The sequence below is a fragment of the Zootoca vivipara genome, chromosome 8 (genome assembly GCF_963506605.1).
Source record: "Zootoca vivipara chromosome 8, rZooViv1.1, whole genome shotgun sequence".
Classification (NCBI taxonomy): Eukaryota; Metazoa; Chordata; class Lepidosauria; order Squamata; family Lacertidae; genus Zootoca; species Zootoca vivipara.
Genome location: NC_083283.1, coordinates 21,119,315 through 21,136,180, shown reverse-complemented (window position 1 = coordinate 21,136,180; position 16,866 = coordinate 21,119,315). Strand labels below are relative to the sequence as shown.

Sequence of the window (16,866 nt, the reverse complement as noted above, 5' to 3'; positions counted from 1 at the left end):
GCGCTGTTTGCCGGGCTTGTCAAGCCCAGCAAGGAGCGCCCGCCGATCTTTGGTGACAGGCGGGGGTGGGGGGAGAGCGGAGCACGATCTCCGCTTCCCCCCACCCCCGCCCGTCATACAGCACAGGGCCGAAGATCGGCGGGCCCTGTTTGCCGGGCTTGTCAAGCCCAGCAAGGAGCGCCCGCCGATCTTTGGTGACAGGCGGGGGTGGGGGGAGAGCGGAGAACGATCTCCGCTTCCCCCCCACCCCCGCCTGTCACACAGGACAGGTCCAAAAATCGGCGGGCGCTGTTTGCCGGGCTTGTCAAGCCCAGCAAACAGCGCCCGCCGATCTTCGGTGACAGGCGGGGGTGGGGGGAGAGCGGAGCACGATCTCCGCTTCCCCCCCACCCCCGCCTGTCACACAGGACAGGTCCGAAAATCGGCGGGCGCTGTTTGCCGGGCTTGTCAAGCCCAGCAAACAGCGCCCGCCGATCTTCGGTGACAGGCGGGTGTGGGGGAGAGCGGAGCACGATCTCCGCTTCCCCCCCACCCCCGCCTGTCACACAGGACAGGTCCGAAGATCGGCGGGCGCTGTTTGCCGGGCTTGTCAAGCCCAGCAAACAGCGCCCGCCGATCTTTGGTGACAGGCGGGGGTGGGGGGAGAGCGGAGCACGATCTCCGCTTCCCCCCCACCCCCGCCTGTCTCACAGGACAGGTCCGAAGATCGGCGGGCGCTGTTTGCCGGGCTTGTCAAGCCCAGCAAACAGCGCCCGCCGATCTTTGGTGACAGGCGGGGGTGGGGGGAGAGCGGAGCACGATCTCTGCTTCCCCCCCACCCCCGCCTGTCACACAGGACAGGTCCGAAGATCGGCGGGCGCTGTTTGCCGGGCTTGTCAAGCCCAGCAAGGAGCGCCCGCCGATCTTCGGCTCTGTCCCCCGATGCGCTTCGGCTCGGGGAAGCAGGCAGGGAGCTCCTGCTGGGTCCCGCGCCTTCGCCTCTCGCTCGGTCGGGGCTTTGCGATAGTGCTTATTTTCGGGGTATGTCTTATTTTTCACCAACCCTTTGAAATCCTGTCATGGCTTATTTTTTGGGGATGCCTTAAAATATGAGAAACACGGTATCAATTAGTTCAAAAGTTATCTGCCAGATTTATTTAACTAGAATTTATTATATACAGTATTGCCAATATTGAAAGATCTGCATTAGTTTTCTATTTATTTCTGGGCAGAGTTTTAAAGTGCTGCTTTTGACTGAGATTAAAGCCCTTCATATTCCACATGAACATGACTTCTGATTAACAAAATCTTCTAAGGCCATATTTCTCCATCTTTGGAGGCTACACAGATTGTTTTTGGAGAGAGGGCCTCTGTGACGGTTCAGTTTTGGAATCTGGTATCCAGAGAAGTCTGGTCTGATGACATTATCATAATCATTCTGGTAACATGCTAAGTCTGTCCTGTTTACCCATACTTTTAATGAACATCAATGGCTTTTAATCTCCATGTGACTCTCAGTATTTATTCTGAATGGCAGTTCTAGTTTTGTATTACAGTGGTACCTCTACTTACAAATAACTCTACTTACGAATGTTTCTACTTACGAATGGAGCTCCGTCCGCCATCTTGGATGCGGTTTAGATAGGATTTTTTCCACTTACGAATTTTTAGATAGGGTTGCTTCGACTTACGAATTTTTTCTCCCAATGCATTCCTATGGGATTCGACTTACAATTTTTTTCGACTTACGAATGTGCGTTCGGAACGCATTAAATTCGTAAGTAGAGGTACTACTGTATTAGTTTTAGAGTATCTAATTGTTTAATTTTTTAGTCACTCTGAGGATATTTTAATAATATAAAAATGAACTATGCATTTTAAAGAGGGACCCAGGCGGCGCTGTGGGTTAAACCACAGAGTCTAGGGCTTGCTGATCAGAAGGTCGGTGGTTCGAATCCCTGCAACGGGGTGAGCTCCTGTTGCTCGGTCCCAGCTCCTGCCCACCTAGCAGTTCGAAAGCACATCAAAGTGCAAGTAGATAAATAGGGACCGCTCCGGCGGGAAGGTAAACGGCGTTTCCGTGCGCTGCTCTGGTTCACCAGAAGCAGCTTTGTCATGCTGGCGACATGACCCGGAAGCTGTCTGTGGACAAACGCTGGCTCCCTCGGCCTATAGAGCGAGATGAGCACCGCAACCCCAGAGTCGGACACGACTGGACCTGATGGTCAGGGGGCCCTTAACCTTTACCTTTATACATTTTAAACAAACAAAATCAATTTCTCATTATCCCACTAGGTATTCCCGCATGAGTTTAAATTCACAGATGAGTTTAATGATTTTCCTAAGAATAAGCTCTTGGAATTCAAACCCAAACTCCCCCTTTTGGTTTAAGTATATAAAGCAAATAGACCCTCGTTTGATTCATTTGTAAGCCTAAAGTTATAGATTAGAGCTTGTGTTACTTCCAGAGACTGCCTACCAGAAGCCACTTCCTGTCACCACACCAGCCCATTGCCAACTGCCTCCTTTTCTTTTATACCTTGCTCCATACCTTCTTCTCCATCTCCTCACAGCTCCCCCAACCCCTGTCATTCTGCCAGGGAGCATTCTGAAAGTACTAAGTGTGGTTCATTAAATCAGACCAGACTGAAACCATGGTTTGATATCCTGTTTTGTTCACCAGAGGGGATTGGAAAGATGTAGGCAAGAATCTTTTACAAGCTTGTTCTCTTAATGAAACCGTAGTTTCTTGTTGTTACATGTAAACCAGACCATTCAAATTGCAGAGCTAGGGAGTCACATTGAAAAGCGAAATAACTCTAGATGTAATTCTTTCTGGAACAATAAATCAATAAATAAAATCTAAGCATAGTTGAGGCCTATTGAAATGAATAGAATTTGTGCACATTGTGTGTGTGTGTGTGTGTGTACGGTATATATGGATGTGTTATGGCTGTGGAGAGAGCTGAAGAGATGAGAGGTGGTTTGGTTTACCGGAACAAAAAATGCTTCTCACTTCTGATCTTATTTGGATGCTATTGTTAGAAAATATCGAACTTAGATGCTTACTTGGATCACTTTCAGTGTGTTTTGTTGACATGTTGCCCATTATCAGATATTAGTAGACATTTGTGGGACCTGCTACATATATATGAAGTTGGAGTGTACTTTATCAGTTGTACACTATTCTTGTGACTAATTCATTTTGACTGTTTTGAATTCTGAATTTTAAATTATTGTAATTCACCATGGGTCTGCTTATGAAGGGTAGACAATAAATAAATAAATAAATTTCCAAGATACTCTTGTTAGTTTTTATGTTATACAACTATCTCTATCTCACTTTACAGCTGTATCTTTACAACTGCATCTATGGAAATATTTATATATGTATAGAAAGAACAACAGTATATTTTCTGTGATTTTGCAGTGTAATATTCTATCTTCAAGTTTCATATTGTTATGTGCTAAGTAACCCTATAGGGCATAGATAAAGTATAAACATGATTTGTTTTTAATAATTGCAGGGATATTCCCAGAATACCTGACAGTACACATGCACAGTTGGAGTCCAGTAAGTCTCATTTTTCTGGATTGAACGCAAGCTGGAAATTGAAAAGATGTTTGTGTTCCTTCTAAATTTTGCTTCTTTGTCTGTATCTGTATAGGTATCACTCTTCTATGTGTCTTATCTATGTTTTATATCTTTCTTCAATAATAAACTATCAGAAGTCAGGAAATCTAATGCTTGGGTTGGCATTCTTTTATAAATTCACTCTTCTCTTTATTAAAAAGGGAACCTGCTGGGTAAAAATAGGATTGACGTCAAACCTAACTTCAATTTCCTGCTTTTTTGTTAATGCTGTGTGCTACAGCCTTATTAAATACAATGCATTTCATTATGTTCAATATTTAAAATCAGTATTTTTATATTTTAGAGAAAATACTACACCATACAAATATTGAATATTTGGCCTTTATGGATCTTATTAATGTTTTGGTATATGCCAGGTATCAAGAATAGAGCATGCCAACAACAATGTCGGAGTGACAGCTCAAAACCTTAAGTTTTGGCAGATTCATTTGCACAGCTGTGTAAGATTGAGATGCTGTTTTCTTCTTCGTTCCAGTGTTGGTTGGGGGAATCATCCCAAATAGGGCAGATTCTTCCACACCATTTTGATTGAATTCCCTCCCACTCCAGCCCCGGAAGACATAGCCCACAATGCTCATTTCGTCCCCCTGACCATCTGGAGGCATTATCTGACTTCCACTTTTACAACATTGGATACAACCCATAATTAATTGTATCAGCCATTAATTGATTGTTGAATGTAAAAGCCATAATGATTTTAAGACCCCTATAGCATCTTCTTACTGGAGAAATAAAGCTTGTAACCAAAAATATTTTTTTCAAGATGCAAAATGTTATTTCCTTGACTTACTCTAAAAATAATATAACAAGCAAACAATTTATTTGAGGAGACTTTATCCTGACAAACCCAAATATCCAAAAACAAGTTCTTGTTTTGCAGCATTTTTAATATACCGTATTTCTCCAAAAATAAGACACCGTCTTATATTTATTTTTCCTCAAAAAACCCACAGTGGCTTATTTTCAGGGGATGTCTTATTTTTTTATTAAGTATGGTACAGTTAATACAGGGTTAAACTGCCTACCACGATGGCTTTTCGGGGTATGGCTTATTTTTGGAGAAACACGGTAGGTGATAGCAATTGAGTTGCAGTCCTCAAGATACAGAGCATTTGACTTTGATCCAGTCCCAAAGATTCAAGCATATGTATAAGTTTCCATTAATATAATGGATCTTTAAGTGCTTAGCTTTGGCTAAATTATACCCATTGTTTTGCTCATCATGTTCATATTTAGAGATTAAATTGAGTTTTAAGATTATCTGTTATCTTTTCAACACACTGTGTATTCGTGTATTTTTGTTCAAATGATCCTTATCTTAATGTTTATATATTCAGAATACGTTTAATAAAATAAAATAAATTTTACTTTCAGGTTCTAGTTCGTTTGAATCTCAAAAAATGGACCGGCCTTCTATTTCAGTCACTTCTCCCATGAGTCCAGGCATGTTGAGGGATGTTCCACAGTTCTTATCTGGACAACTTTCAGTATGTAAACATTTGTTCAGTTTGTTCTCATTTACTTTGTTGCTTGTAATAAAGTATTGTTAATGGAAAATGCCATTAACTGAATGTAATGAACGTAATACTGAAGTTGTTACTGTCCTAAATTCTTTTATTCAGCTATTTCTCAACATGAATTACAGTCAACCCCCCATTTACGCGGGGATTAGGTTCTGGGTCATTGTGTGCATTGGTGGAGCGTGCGTAAGGCCACCCCACCTTGTTTTGTCCCTGGCCCTGTTCCACCCTCTTCTGGTGCTGAACATGGTGCACAGTTGTGCATGCATTGAATCCATGCAAAATCGGAGTTGCCTGTAATTACAATCTCTTTCTCCTGTATTCAGGATACTGTATTTATATCTAATATTTTCAGTTTGTAGAATTATATTTTTCATTTCCATATATAAATCATGAATGTGCAGAGTTGGCTACAGCTACTCATAACAGATTCTATAAAACATATTCAAGGAAAATGTAGAGTCCCAAGTATGGGACTGAAAAATTATTCATGTCTAACTTCCGATTCATCGCCAGAGCCGTCTGGTGGGGTTTCCCTCGAGCTCCGAGGGAGCCCGGCTTTGCGAGGGGGGGGGAAGCCGCGAGAGCGACGCGGCCCCCGAAAGAGCCCCAGATTGAGCGTTCTGGGGGCGAAGTGCTCGGCGGAGTTCCAAAAGCGACTCCCCTACTCCTCGGCAAGCTCCATTAGGATGAGAGAGAGAGTGGGGTGGTAGTCGCGGGAGCCATTTTCAAGCGTCACTGTCACCCTTGCAAAGTGAAGCTTCGTGCCGGCGGCAGAGAGCGGTGGATTTTTCCAGTTAGAAGATCGGGCTACATTGGGCACCGTGAGTAAAGAGATTCAAAAAGCTTCATTTTTCAAGTAAAAGATTTGGTAACGGCAGGAGGCTTTAAAAGGAAGTCAGGCTCCTCCATTGTGTGAAACGAGATGCTGTAATTTGACCCCTGGCTGACAGGGTGAAAGGAAACAATCAATTTGTCAAGAATTTGAGTCTTAAACTCTCTCCTGGAGCAGGTCAGGGGGAGAGGTGTGAATTGCTTTAAAGTTCCTGCAAATCTTCAAGAAAAAAAAATCTAAGGAAAGTCTCCCAGGAAGCTGGATCTGGGTGCCTGGAGGGATCACTGAATGGACTTACAATATAGATTTAATAAAGAGTGGATTATTTTATTGAACTTGGATCTGTTAAATTTAAAGTGAATTTGAAGATGTGTACATGATTATGGACTAAGATTTTGAGTTATAAACACAAAATTTAAAAAGGGAAAAGATATCCAGAGTGGACATGAAAATGGCGCTTGAGGTTTGGTAATATGACTCCTGTCATCTCCGGCTTTGTTATCTGCTGTTCTCCCATGGAATTTGAAAAAGCAAAAATCACTCTAGACTCAACATCATCACAAGATCTGTGGCAAAAGATTCTTTTGGAACTTTTTGGACATTAAACAGGAACTGGTCAGGAACAACAAGCAGCTGTGTGAAGCTAATAAACAACCAGGTGAAGAAAGTGAAAGGAACTGCTTGGACATTGAATTTGGAGAAGAGACAGCATTGAATCATGCAGAGGAACATGAAGAGCAATTACCAGCTTCAGACAATGCCACAAATAATATTTAAATGTTGCAAAGAAGAGGAGGAAGAAGATTGGAATGCTCCACAAGTGGGAGATGTGGAACAGGATTTAGAAGTGGACCAAGGGCTCCTCGAGGGAGAACCAGAGGATATTGTTGCTCTCCTAGCGAGAGAGAGGGGGCAATGTACACTCTGGGAAAATGGGAAGGTAGTTGGAGGATGTTGAGAAACAGGTGGAAAAGCTGTCTGAAAAAAGTCAGATTTTGGGAAAGTGGGTTAAAAAATTTAGATACTTGATGTTAGGATGGATTGATTGGAAAGGTCCGACACTGGAATGAATTACGGAATTCGCTGATCCACCTGGGAAATCTAGATCCAGGAGAGGGGGGGGGGTGAAATTGTTTTTAGTTTGTTTAAAGGTATTATGAGAGAAGTTGTAGTGTTATAAATTGTGAATCATTGTTGGTAAAAATTATAAGCTAAGGGGAGAAATAATAGCAAGATTAGATATTGGAAAAATTTCTAGAGATATGAATTAAATGTTTGAAGGTTAATAATATAAATTGGGGGTTTATAGATTGGTATTGAATTGAAAGGTATAGAGAGAATTGTAATAAGAGGTTTAAAATATTGTGAAAACTGCTTAAAGATTAATTTTAATAGGGACCCAATGAGGGGAGATCTGAGGAAGTCCACAATGTGATGAGTAATTTTTCTTCTTCTTTTGTCTTTTTTGTATTTTTGCTATTGTTGTTTGTTTTTGTGCTTTTTTATTTATGTGTTGGTGAACTATTTTGTATGGGAGGATTATTAATGTGAATTGATTTTGTTCCTTTTATAAAATTAATAAATATATTTTAAAAAAGAAAAGAAAAATTATTCATGTCTTCAATAATTTGAAAGAACTGAAGCACAAGCTTCCACAGCCCTTTCCTGAGCTATTCCGAGAACCTATCCACTAGTTCTTGATCATATTCATTCTACTAATTCTACTAATTCATATTCATTCTACTAATTATCACTGTGGCTATGTCTTAATCAGCACAAGATTTCACATAGAGAACAAAGCGTTTTGGCGATTGTGGACCTATTCTTTTTCCTTGGAAGCCCAAAAATGATTTTCAAAAGTGTGTGACATTTGAAATCTACACCAGTGCTTCCAGTAAAACAATTCATAATATTCATAAGTGATATTAGTTTTAAAAATGTGAGCATGATGATCAGCAATTTCGGAAGAGCTGATGTTTAAGTGGTAGTAAGGTAGAGAATGAATACAGAATGTATTTATGTCAAGAGAATACACAAAATATAGGGAAATTGGAAGGCAGTTTCTTTGGCAGCAGGGTGTACAGTCCACTGGGAACTTGTTCTGACAAATAACATTGGGATTTGCTGAAGAATGGGAAACTTTTGCAGGGACTGAGATTTTCTTGTTCAATAATAATAATAGTAATAATTTCCCATGTGTTTATCCACACTGCTTATATTGAAACCACTAGAGTTTTACTGTGACAGAACGAGAACAAGGACTCTGATTTCTCTTGGAACTAGCTTGTACAGTCAAACCTCGGTTTGTGACCGCCTCCATTTCAAACCGCTTCGATTTCCGACACCGCGGACCCAGAAGTGTTTACATCCAGGTTCCACGGCGCTTGGATGCATAGAAGCGATCTGTGCAGCGCACATGCAGAAGCGTGCATCGGGGAGCGACCAATTCGGGGAGCGACCGGCTCCGCAGAACAGATTGCGGTCGCAAACCGAGGTACCACTGTAGTAGCATAGCTTACTTTCCCCTTTGGTCTGACATGATGGATTGTAGTCCTCAATAGACATAGGAGTCAGATTGTAAAAACTTGAACAATACCCAATTCTCTGGAGGGAGAAGCTGCACTTACTCACCTTACCTTAGGAAACAGTAGACTATTGTTTACGTCCATTTTTTATCCCTGGGATATACAAATCTGCCATTGTTTGTTTCTCTTGGTTTCAGGGCCGTCTCAACCATGTCGGGTGCCCTGGTGCCGTAGTGCGGAGATCGCTCCGGCGCCCCCGCTCCGCCCCGTTTCTTGTCGCGGCTGGTGGGCGGGCGCAGGGCACAGCATGGCTTCCGCGCGGCTCTGTCTCACGACGCCCCCCTGCCGAGCCGGCGCCCTAGCACCCCCCGCCACCCAGCCTACCCCTAGAGCTGGCCCTGCTTGGTTTCTCATTTTTAAGTCTTAAATTCAAGTTTCTCTGCAGCAATTTTTTTATTATTGTTTTTTTAAAATCCTCATGAAAATTTGGCAGCATCTTAGTGTGATTTTCTCCTGTACACATATTTTTATGCAGTTTTGGCTAATAAATAGATTTTTAAAGGAACTTCCCTCAAATAATGCATTTTTGTTTATTTTAACTAATGCATGCATATTCTGCACACCTTTACCTAACCTATGCATTTTTGTACACGTTAGTTAGAGAAATACAATACAAATTTTGGAGAAGTTCAGATTTTGAAGGATAGTTGTATTTCAATTCTCAAAATGGGTGAGTTATGGGTATTTGTGTGCACACACTTATGTGTTTTATCCGCAAGGAAAATAATAGTTGGAGGCTGTGTAGAAGTCATGCTGTTTGGCATAGTTTCTCTCACTAGTGATCCTCCTTCCCTTGCTTATCAGTGTTGGGTGCCTTGTCTTTCCAGTACTGTTTCCAAAAGTAGAGCTGAGGTTCCTTGTTCGCGTTTATCTCTAAATTATTTCGATACGTTTAGAACCTGTTAACTATAAGTGTGATTCATCTACAATATATGTTTTGTTTCCTCTGGCTGCTGACTTCTTGTTAAAAGTGACCCCATTTTTGTACAATGTGTTCCATCACTAGGTTCCCCCTTTCTGTGCTTATAATTTTCTAAACATGTGGAAAATTCAATATAACACTAGTTCATGCTTCTTGATATGTGTACTGTGTTCCCTAGCTGGGGGGTGATTCGCTGGTGTGCCATGACTTACTGCTGATTCACTTAAAATCCTATTTCCCCATTGTGACTTTGAGGACAGTGGGAGAGGAGGTAGGAGAGTCATCTGGTCCTTCACAGTGACTTTAGTGTAAGTGTTTTGTATCACCTTTCCTGCAGGTATAACATCCTGTCATTGCTGGGGCTTGCACCAGACCTTCACCTGAGCATAGTATCTGGACTAAGCTTTGCTATTCCTCCATCATGCCCCAATTCCCCTGAGATTTTGCCCTGGCTCTGGCAATGTTCCTTTAGTGCAAGGCAGGGATGAAGAACCTTCAATTCACAGGCCTAATTATGTCCAGCAGGAATCCTAATTTGGCCTGTGAGACCATTCTCTCTCTCCCCCCAGCCACACCCATCTGCCCTGTTATGTCATCCTGTGTAACATCAGGTGGGAGTCAGGTAAAGGTGTGAAATTGAAATTGAAATACTTTATTGTCACTTGTACAACTTGTATACAGTGAGATTAATTTATGATGTGCCTGCACTTCGCCTGCACAGCATTTCTAAGCTGTTTCAGTAGCATTTTTGTCACCTGATGTGATTATGATGTCAGGTAATAGACAGGTGAGTGGCCATGCACTCCTGGCAGACTTGGCTTGTGGGGCTGGGTTGAAAAGGTTCCCAACCCCTGTTGCAGGGGTTCCACTAGCTGTAGTAGCACCTGTCACTACAACCAATGTTAATTTGCTATGTTGTCGTATCTTTTGGGCTGCCAGTGCAAGAGCATTTCATAGTGAAAGTATCCCACCCATTAGGCAATGTAGTGATTTTCAGGTGTCCCTACTACTTTTTCTTCAAACAGCCATTAATTTGGTCACTAAAGACCAAATTTGATGTGTACAAGTTTCTCTTGGCATGTGTGTTCCACAAATTGCCTTTAATTCATTATAATCCACCTGACAGAATATGTTTTTGGAAAGATAAAACGTGTATGTTCCAACCAGCTTTATTTAAACACTTCTAAGGCCTATTGATTTCATCAGGAGAAATGGAAGTTTCTCCTCAGATGCATAATACTCCCAATACTTAGTTTTGGCTGATCATGCCCTTTGTTTTATAAAGACTAGCCTTCTCAAGAAGAAAGTTAAAAATCTGGGAGGATTTTTTTCTGCAATATCTATATGAAATCAACTGAAGTGGTATAAAATCATTAACTTGACTGAGTTTTATATGGAATCTACAGCATTTCAGAGCAACTCCAGATTCTGCATGGCATCGTCCTGAAGCCAAATCAGAGTGAGTGCAAGAACAGAAGGCAGTGATTCCCTCATTCTGATGTCTTATGACAGAAATATTGAATAAAACAACACTCAATAGAGCAAAATATAACTTCTGCCAGGATCCCACAATGGGAAGAGTAACCTATTGGAATCAGTTTTTATTCTGGGGAAGTGTGCCTACTGATACTGTCGGTTTGTCTTCTACAGTAGGCTTGGGTGCACCGCAGACTGAAATTAGTTGTGGCCTTGGTCTAGGATTTTTGCCCTGATGTTGATGTTGTCCACTTGAACTTTTTGATACCTTTTAACAGTGTTGATATTGAAATATCAACATCTTGATGTTGAGACCTGCTAAGTACCGGTAGTTTTCATTAAATGATGAGTTCAAGTTGGCCCTAGCAGAAATGTCTCAAAAGGTTGCAATGGCTGGTTGCTCATCTCTTCAGAGGAATCTGCCGTATGAAGTACTGCAGGAGTCCATCTTGCTCATCCTACTGTTGAGCTGGGGAAATCTTGCATAATATTGAAGTGGAGTCAATATTTAGATGACTCACAACTCTGCATTCTTTTTCATCTCACCCATATGCTGCAGTTGTATTCAGGAACCACAAATGAAATGTGCACTGTTCCCTTGAGTACAACTGAGTCACACTGGATTCCCTCTTCCTTCCTTGTGGCTCAGGCAAAAACTTGCTGTAGGCCAGCATTAAGAATCTTGCAAGGAAGATGTATAAATGAAGTTTTAAATGATGGTAACAGTTAAATTACCAACACAGTTCTGTTATGAAGACTCAACCTGTTATGAAGACTCAACCTCAACACAGATGATGGATAGATAATCATTTAGCACCAAGTGGTTCTTTGACACGTATGCTGTTCATCTATAATGACTGACATAAAAAGTGGTGAAAACAATTTTGTCACTCAGCCATCAAAAATCTGAGGAATAAGGGGCCCGTGTTCATGTAGATAAGCTTAATAGAAACTAAAGCCAGAAACACAGGAATGATAGAAATACTCATATTTTGATTTCTTATTATCTGGGCTTGTATTATTGCTTTGCATTCTCCTGGATATCTCATTATACTTGAAACTACAATGTTGGCAAAGGGTGCTTTTTCACTAATTCAGTCTGATAAGGCAGCTTTCTGTAACCTTGGGGATTAGACTATTGTTCTACTTGGCACTGACTTTTAAAACTCTTCAGAAATTGTAGTGAACACAGTATGTGATGACTTCCTAACTGAGAAGGGCTTATCTGGAAGCACATTACTGTAGTCTCCTGGAAGAAATGTACACCTCTGGTTTTGTTTTTTAAAGCTGACATTGCTTCAGCTATACACACTTAATAGAGCAATTCTGCTCTCTGTTCTACTGTCATAATCTCCTAAAACTGAGCCAATTCTGTACTGTTGTGTGAAATCCTGTCCATAATTGTGGAATTTCTTCCTGACATTTTTCAAAAGGCAAACTTTCAGTGACCAGGATTAATTTAGAGATGTTGTGGTGCTGTGCGTGATGATTATTGTGGTTTGAAGGGATTATATTGTTTAATTAGTTGATTAGATTCAAATACTTATTCTTACATATTTATTTATATATTGGATGCATTGGTTCACTTTGAGTCTTTGCAGAAGTGTGAGGAAAAGCAATCAGTAAAAAAGAAAATTTTCACAATGATTTAAAATTATATAAGTGCTCCGTAATGTCAGAAGAGCTACTAGTAATATACTGATCTCCAAGAAATGGACAGAAATGTATTGTTGGTTTGCTAGCATATTTATATTAAGCAATACTTCTGAAAAATATTTGCCGTATCATGAAGTCAAAAAGAATTCAGATGGGGATCTGATTAGGACTAGAGCTAATGCTATCCAGGATACTTTTGTATAGTTTATTTGCCAGCGTATGCATTTACAACAAAATGTAACATCCATTTGGTCGTTTATTTTATTATTTACTTCACAACATTTATGCACCCTTGACTGTATTGAAACCAGTTCAAAGAATGTTTGTTTCTCTCTGTTGGTACAACTAAATTACTTTGGGGCTTATCTATACACACAGGCTATGTAAATAGACTAACATTCCTCAAATACTAAATATAAGCTGATTCTTCTTTTTGACGTTGATATAGCACATTTTGAAGGACAACAAATTAGAAAGTGTAGCAAAACAACCTTTATTAGCGAGAGCTGCAATGTATCTTGAGTGTTGTGAACCGCCCTGTGATCTTCAGATAAAGTACAGTACAAATTTAAATAGTAACCATCATCATCTGCATGCAAGAAGGAAGCTTACATTGAAACCAGTTTTATTGGTCAGGTAGAAGGTAAAAGGAGATGAATTAGGAAGCATTTTATTGAATTAGGAGTTAGAAGTACAGTCCTGATATTATTTTGGGAATAAGGATGCCTCCCCATGGGGGTGTTATCTTTCAGATGGTTGTTCAGATCCTTTTTCCCTGTGTACATGATGAGTCAGTGCGGGTAAACACTCTGACTTCTGAACCATTATATTCATTGATATTCTGACTGCAGCGCTTCCCCAAAGCCTCCCCTGCACCCCCACAAAGAACCAGAGAGAGCCTCTCATATCCAGCCCCTGCCCCTCACCCACACTTGGGAGTGCTTGTGGGGGCAGCAACAGTATAGCCACTGTTATGTATTAGTGTATATAGTTTTCCCTCAGGTCCTTGACAGTTGTTTTAGGAGGGAACTTTGAATTATGTTTGATACATTGTTTGAGCCAGCCTCTGTAAAAGCAGGCCAGCTTGGCAATGCAGTTCAGCTTCCAAATAAAGAGCTGCTTTTGAAGAATCGCTGTGTCGTCTACCCACTATTTTACAGCCACAATGCTGGCTGCTGCAGGATCGAGCCCACTGTCAAGCCTATTCTGTAGCAGAGATAGCAGGAAAGTGGCCCCTGTTTGGGTCTTGTTGAGCAAATCGCTTTGAGGTGCCTGGTTGTTTCCAGTGTACCATCTAGTCTTTAGGTACAGATGAATGTCAGTTGCTGCGGCCCAAGGCTGTGGACAAGGAATGGTGCAGCCTCCACAAGTAGTGAGTGCCTCATTGTGGGAAGGGACATGCCTACCTGCCATGAAAGAGGCAGCAAGTCTCAGGCTGCTCTGAAAGAAGCCCTTCATTGGAGTGCAGGGAACAGAACCACTATGGGCCAGATGATAGGTGCACATTGACTTGGGAATGTGTGGAATTCCCTCCTTGCAGACCGATTATGTGCACACTCTCCAGGGGCCCAGTAAATGAGAATAATGGCTGATTCTGCACATTAACCACCCAGCTTACATTCTATTCCCCATAACATATACACTCTGTATTGCCTTTTACACTTGAAGAGCAAAATAGAAATGCTCTGAGTAAAATAAAACATTTCCCAGTTGTACTGACCCACAACATTTTACTGGGAGAGGCTAGGGTCATTTTGCCTGTGAAACATGCAACCATTGACCCACACTGCCCCAACTTGTGGTTGAGCAGCTAAATATTGGCTTGGCTGCCTCCCAATGCTGTGGATGTGAAGTGGGGAAACTGCTACGACAGCAGAGGGGTCCATTCTTTTGACATAACACAGAGGCTCACATGCTCCTGATATCCTTTGGTCAACTGTAAACAAAATGGCCAACTGGTGCTCAGGCAAGAAGCAAATGAAAGTGTGGTGTTAGAGGTCACACACCAGAACACTGCCACACAGGTGACAAACTGCCCGTTAAAAATGGGCTAGCTATACCAGCAATGACTGTGGGTGTATAACAGGTTATTTTTAGTCATTAGATTTTGTATCAGATGGGTAAATCTGGATTTAACACATAAAAAGTACAGACTGGCATTTTGATCATGATAATGTGTGGATGGTGCAAAAAATGTGCATGAGTAGCACTGATTCTGCTGTAAACCCGTCTGGAAGCACCCTAACAGTGCTTGCTTTTCTGTTTGTCCCCACAATGCTTACTCAACTTGTAAACTTTATTTTAAAAGAAAATTTAAATATTGTTATGCTCTCTCCTATGAAATGCAGCATATTTTCTAAGAGTATATATTCACAGCTATATTTACCACCATTGTATGATTTTCTTTTCCACCATTTTGTGCCAGATATCTAATCTTGAGCATGAAATGGTACATTTTGAGATTTTAGGTCATCCCAGGTTCAGAGGTTTTGAAGATTTCAGAAAATGGGCTCCTTTGTTGTTATATTACTGCTCTGTGTAATGATGTTTTAATATGTAAATCTTGTTAAGGTTGCTAAGAACTTGCATTATGTATATTGCCACTTTCCACTTTAGCATTGGTTTATTTTTAAGCTCAAGATGCAGGGAAACCCTGGTTTTAAAATCCCTGCAATCTGTGGTTGCTCAGTGCTAGAGAAAATGTGTTCTGTATAATCTCAGGAGTAGTCTTATGTTACTTCTTCAGACATTGAAGATCTTAACCTTAGCTGTGCTTTGCCCCTAATTATGATAAGCTTGGAGTAGTATAGCTTTATTTTAGAAATGCTAAGTGCTCACAACAAACACAGTCCCCCCCTATTACCATTGATTGAAACCATAAAGAAAATGTTGATGAGAAATTATGAAATATATGGTCTTAGATTTGCTAATAAATTGCATCTATGTCTCTGTCACATCATTTTATTGTGGTTATTATGGGCGGATTCACCTAACGAGCCTTGTACAAGAGCGTCTACTTGTGTAAAAGGGCTTCCCCTCGTTCCGCCCTCCTGCAGCCCCTGAAATTGCCTTGGGGGGTTGAGAGAACCCCCAGAACAGCATCAGGGAGGAGGGGGAGTCATTATGTCTGGCAAGCAGATATGCTGGGGCAGGTGGAATGTTTGTAATTGTGGCATGTTGAAATCCACTCAGTGTTTCTTATAGTGCGATCCTGAGAACTAAGTCCCATTGGTCCAATGGGAATTATTTACAGATGAGTGTGTATAGGATTGTAACCTTAGTTTTTTATACCTTAAGTTAATGGTGGGGAACCTGTTACCCACCAGATGTTGCTATATCCCTGACTGCTAGCTGTGCTGCCAGTGGCTGATGAGAGTCCAACAACATCTGGAGGGAACACAGGTTCCTACCACTGTCTTAACTTATTATAACCGACATAGCACACAGAAAAATGTCTCCCTCTTCTAAATAAGGCAGCTTTTAATGCAAGCCACTCACTATGTGAAACAGGTTGTGTTATTTCTTATTCAGTTGAAAGTATGATTGGTGGAGGAACATACATAAATTTTAGTTTTTTAATAATGCAATTGCAGATTTAATTTATGCACTGCATCTTTAACAGTTCTCATTAGATAAACATGTTTGTGGTGTAAAGCAGTGTTTTATTAAAGTTGTGTGTCCTTGTTTTACTTTTGGTCTTTTAGTTTCCAGCGTGTTGTCTTTTTGGTTTTGTTTTATTGCTTTTTCTTTAATTTTGCTTACCAGAGCCAAAGCCTTAGTAGAAGAACAGCGCCTTTTGTTCCTAGGGTTCAGGTAAAGGCTTCATCTGCCTGACAGAAACTAAAGTTGTGTTCCCCTCTCCCACGTTTTGTTTGACTTGGAAAATGCATAGTAGGAAAATGTCACAGTTTGATCCATTTTCCCATTTTAATTTTAATGTGTTGCTTCAAACCATATTAACAAATTTCATATTGTCTTGTGAGCAGCTTGAAACTGCATGGTGATTAGAATACTAAACTAAAATTTAAAGAGACAATTAGTTTTTAGTTTTACTTTTTATCTATATCTAATTAAATTAAACAAGCACATATTTCAGCAATGATAATAACTGTGTGTTGCATAAATACATACCTTGAACTAGAATTAGTTGATCTTATGCTTTGGATGTTTGGCCTCATTGTATCAAGATTGGTGTCTCTTTAAATCACACATTTTCATTACAAAATTTCCTTTTTTGC

The 16,866-nt window shown here is 40.8% G+C and overlaps 1 protein-coding gene across 11 annotated transcripts in view; it reads left to right on the top strand.

Moving 5' to 3' along the window:
• The window catches only part of RIMS2 (regulating synaptic membrane exocytosis 2), a 363,820-nt gene that overhangs the window by 177,421 nt on the left and 169,533 nt on the right, over window positions 1-16,866 (top strand). For 8 of the 11 annotated variants that reach the window (XM_035125835.2, XM_035125834.2, XM_035125829.2 and 5 more), the window contains exons 11-13: window positions 3,507-3,553; window positions 5,009-5,121; window positions 16,394-16,441. In XM_035125835.2, coding sequence (XP_034981726.1) covers window positions 3,507-3,553; window positions 5,009-5,121; window positions 16,394-16,441 — 208 coding nt within the window. The remainder of the gene's footprint in view (window positions 1-3,506; window positions 3,554-5,008; window positions 5,122-16,393; window positions 16,442-16,866) is intronic. The other 3 variants (XM_035125850.2, XM_060277674.1, XM_060277675.1) reach the window with 1 other exon arrangement.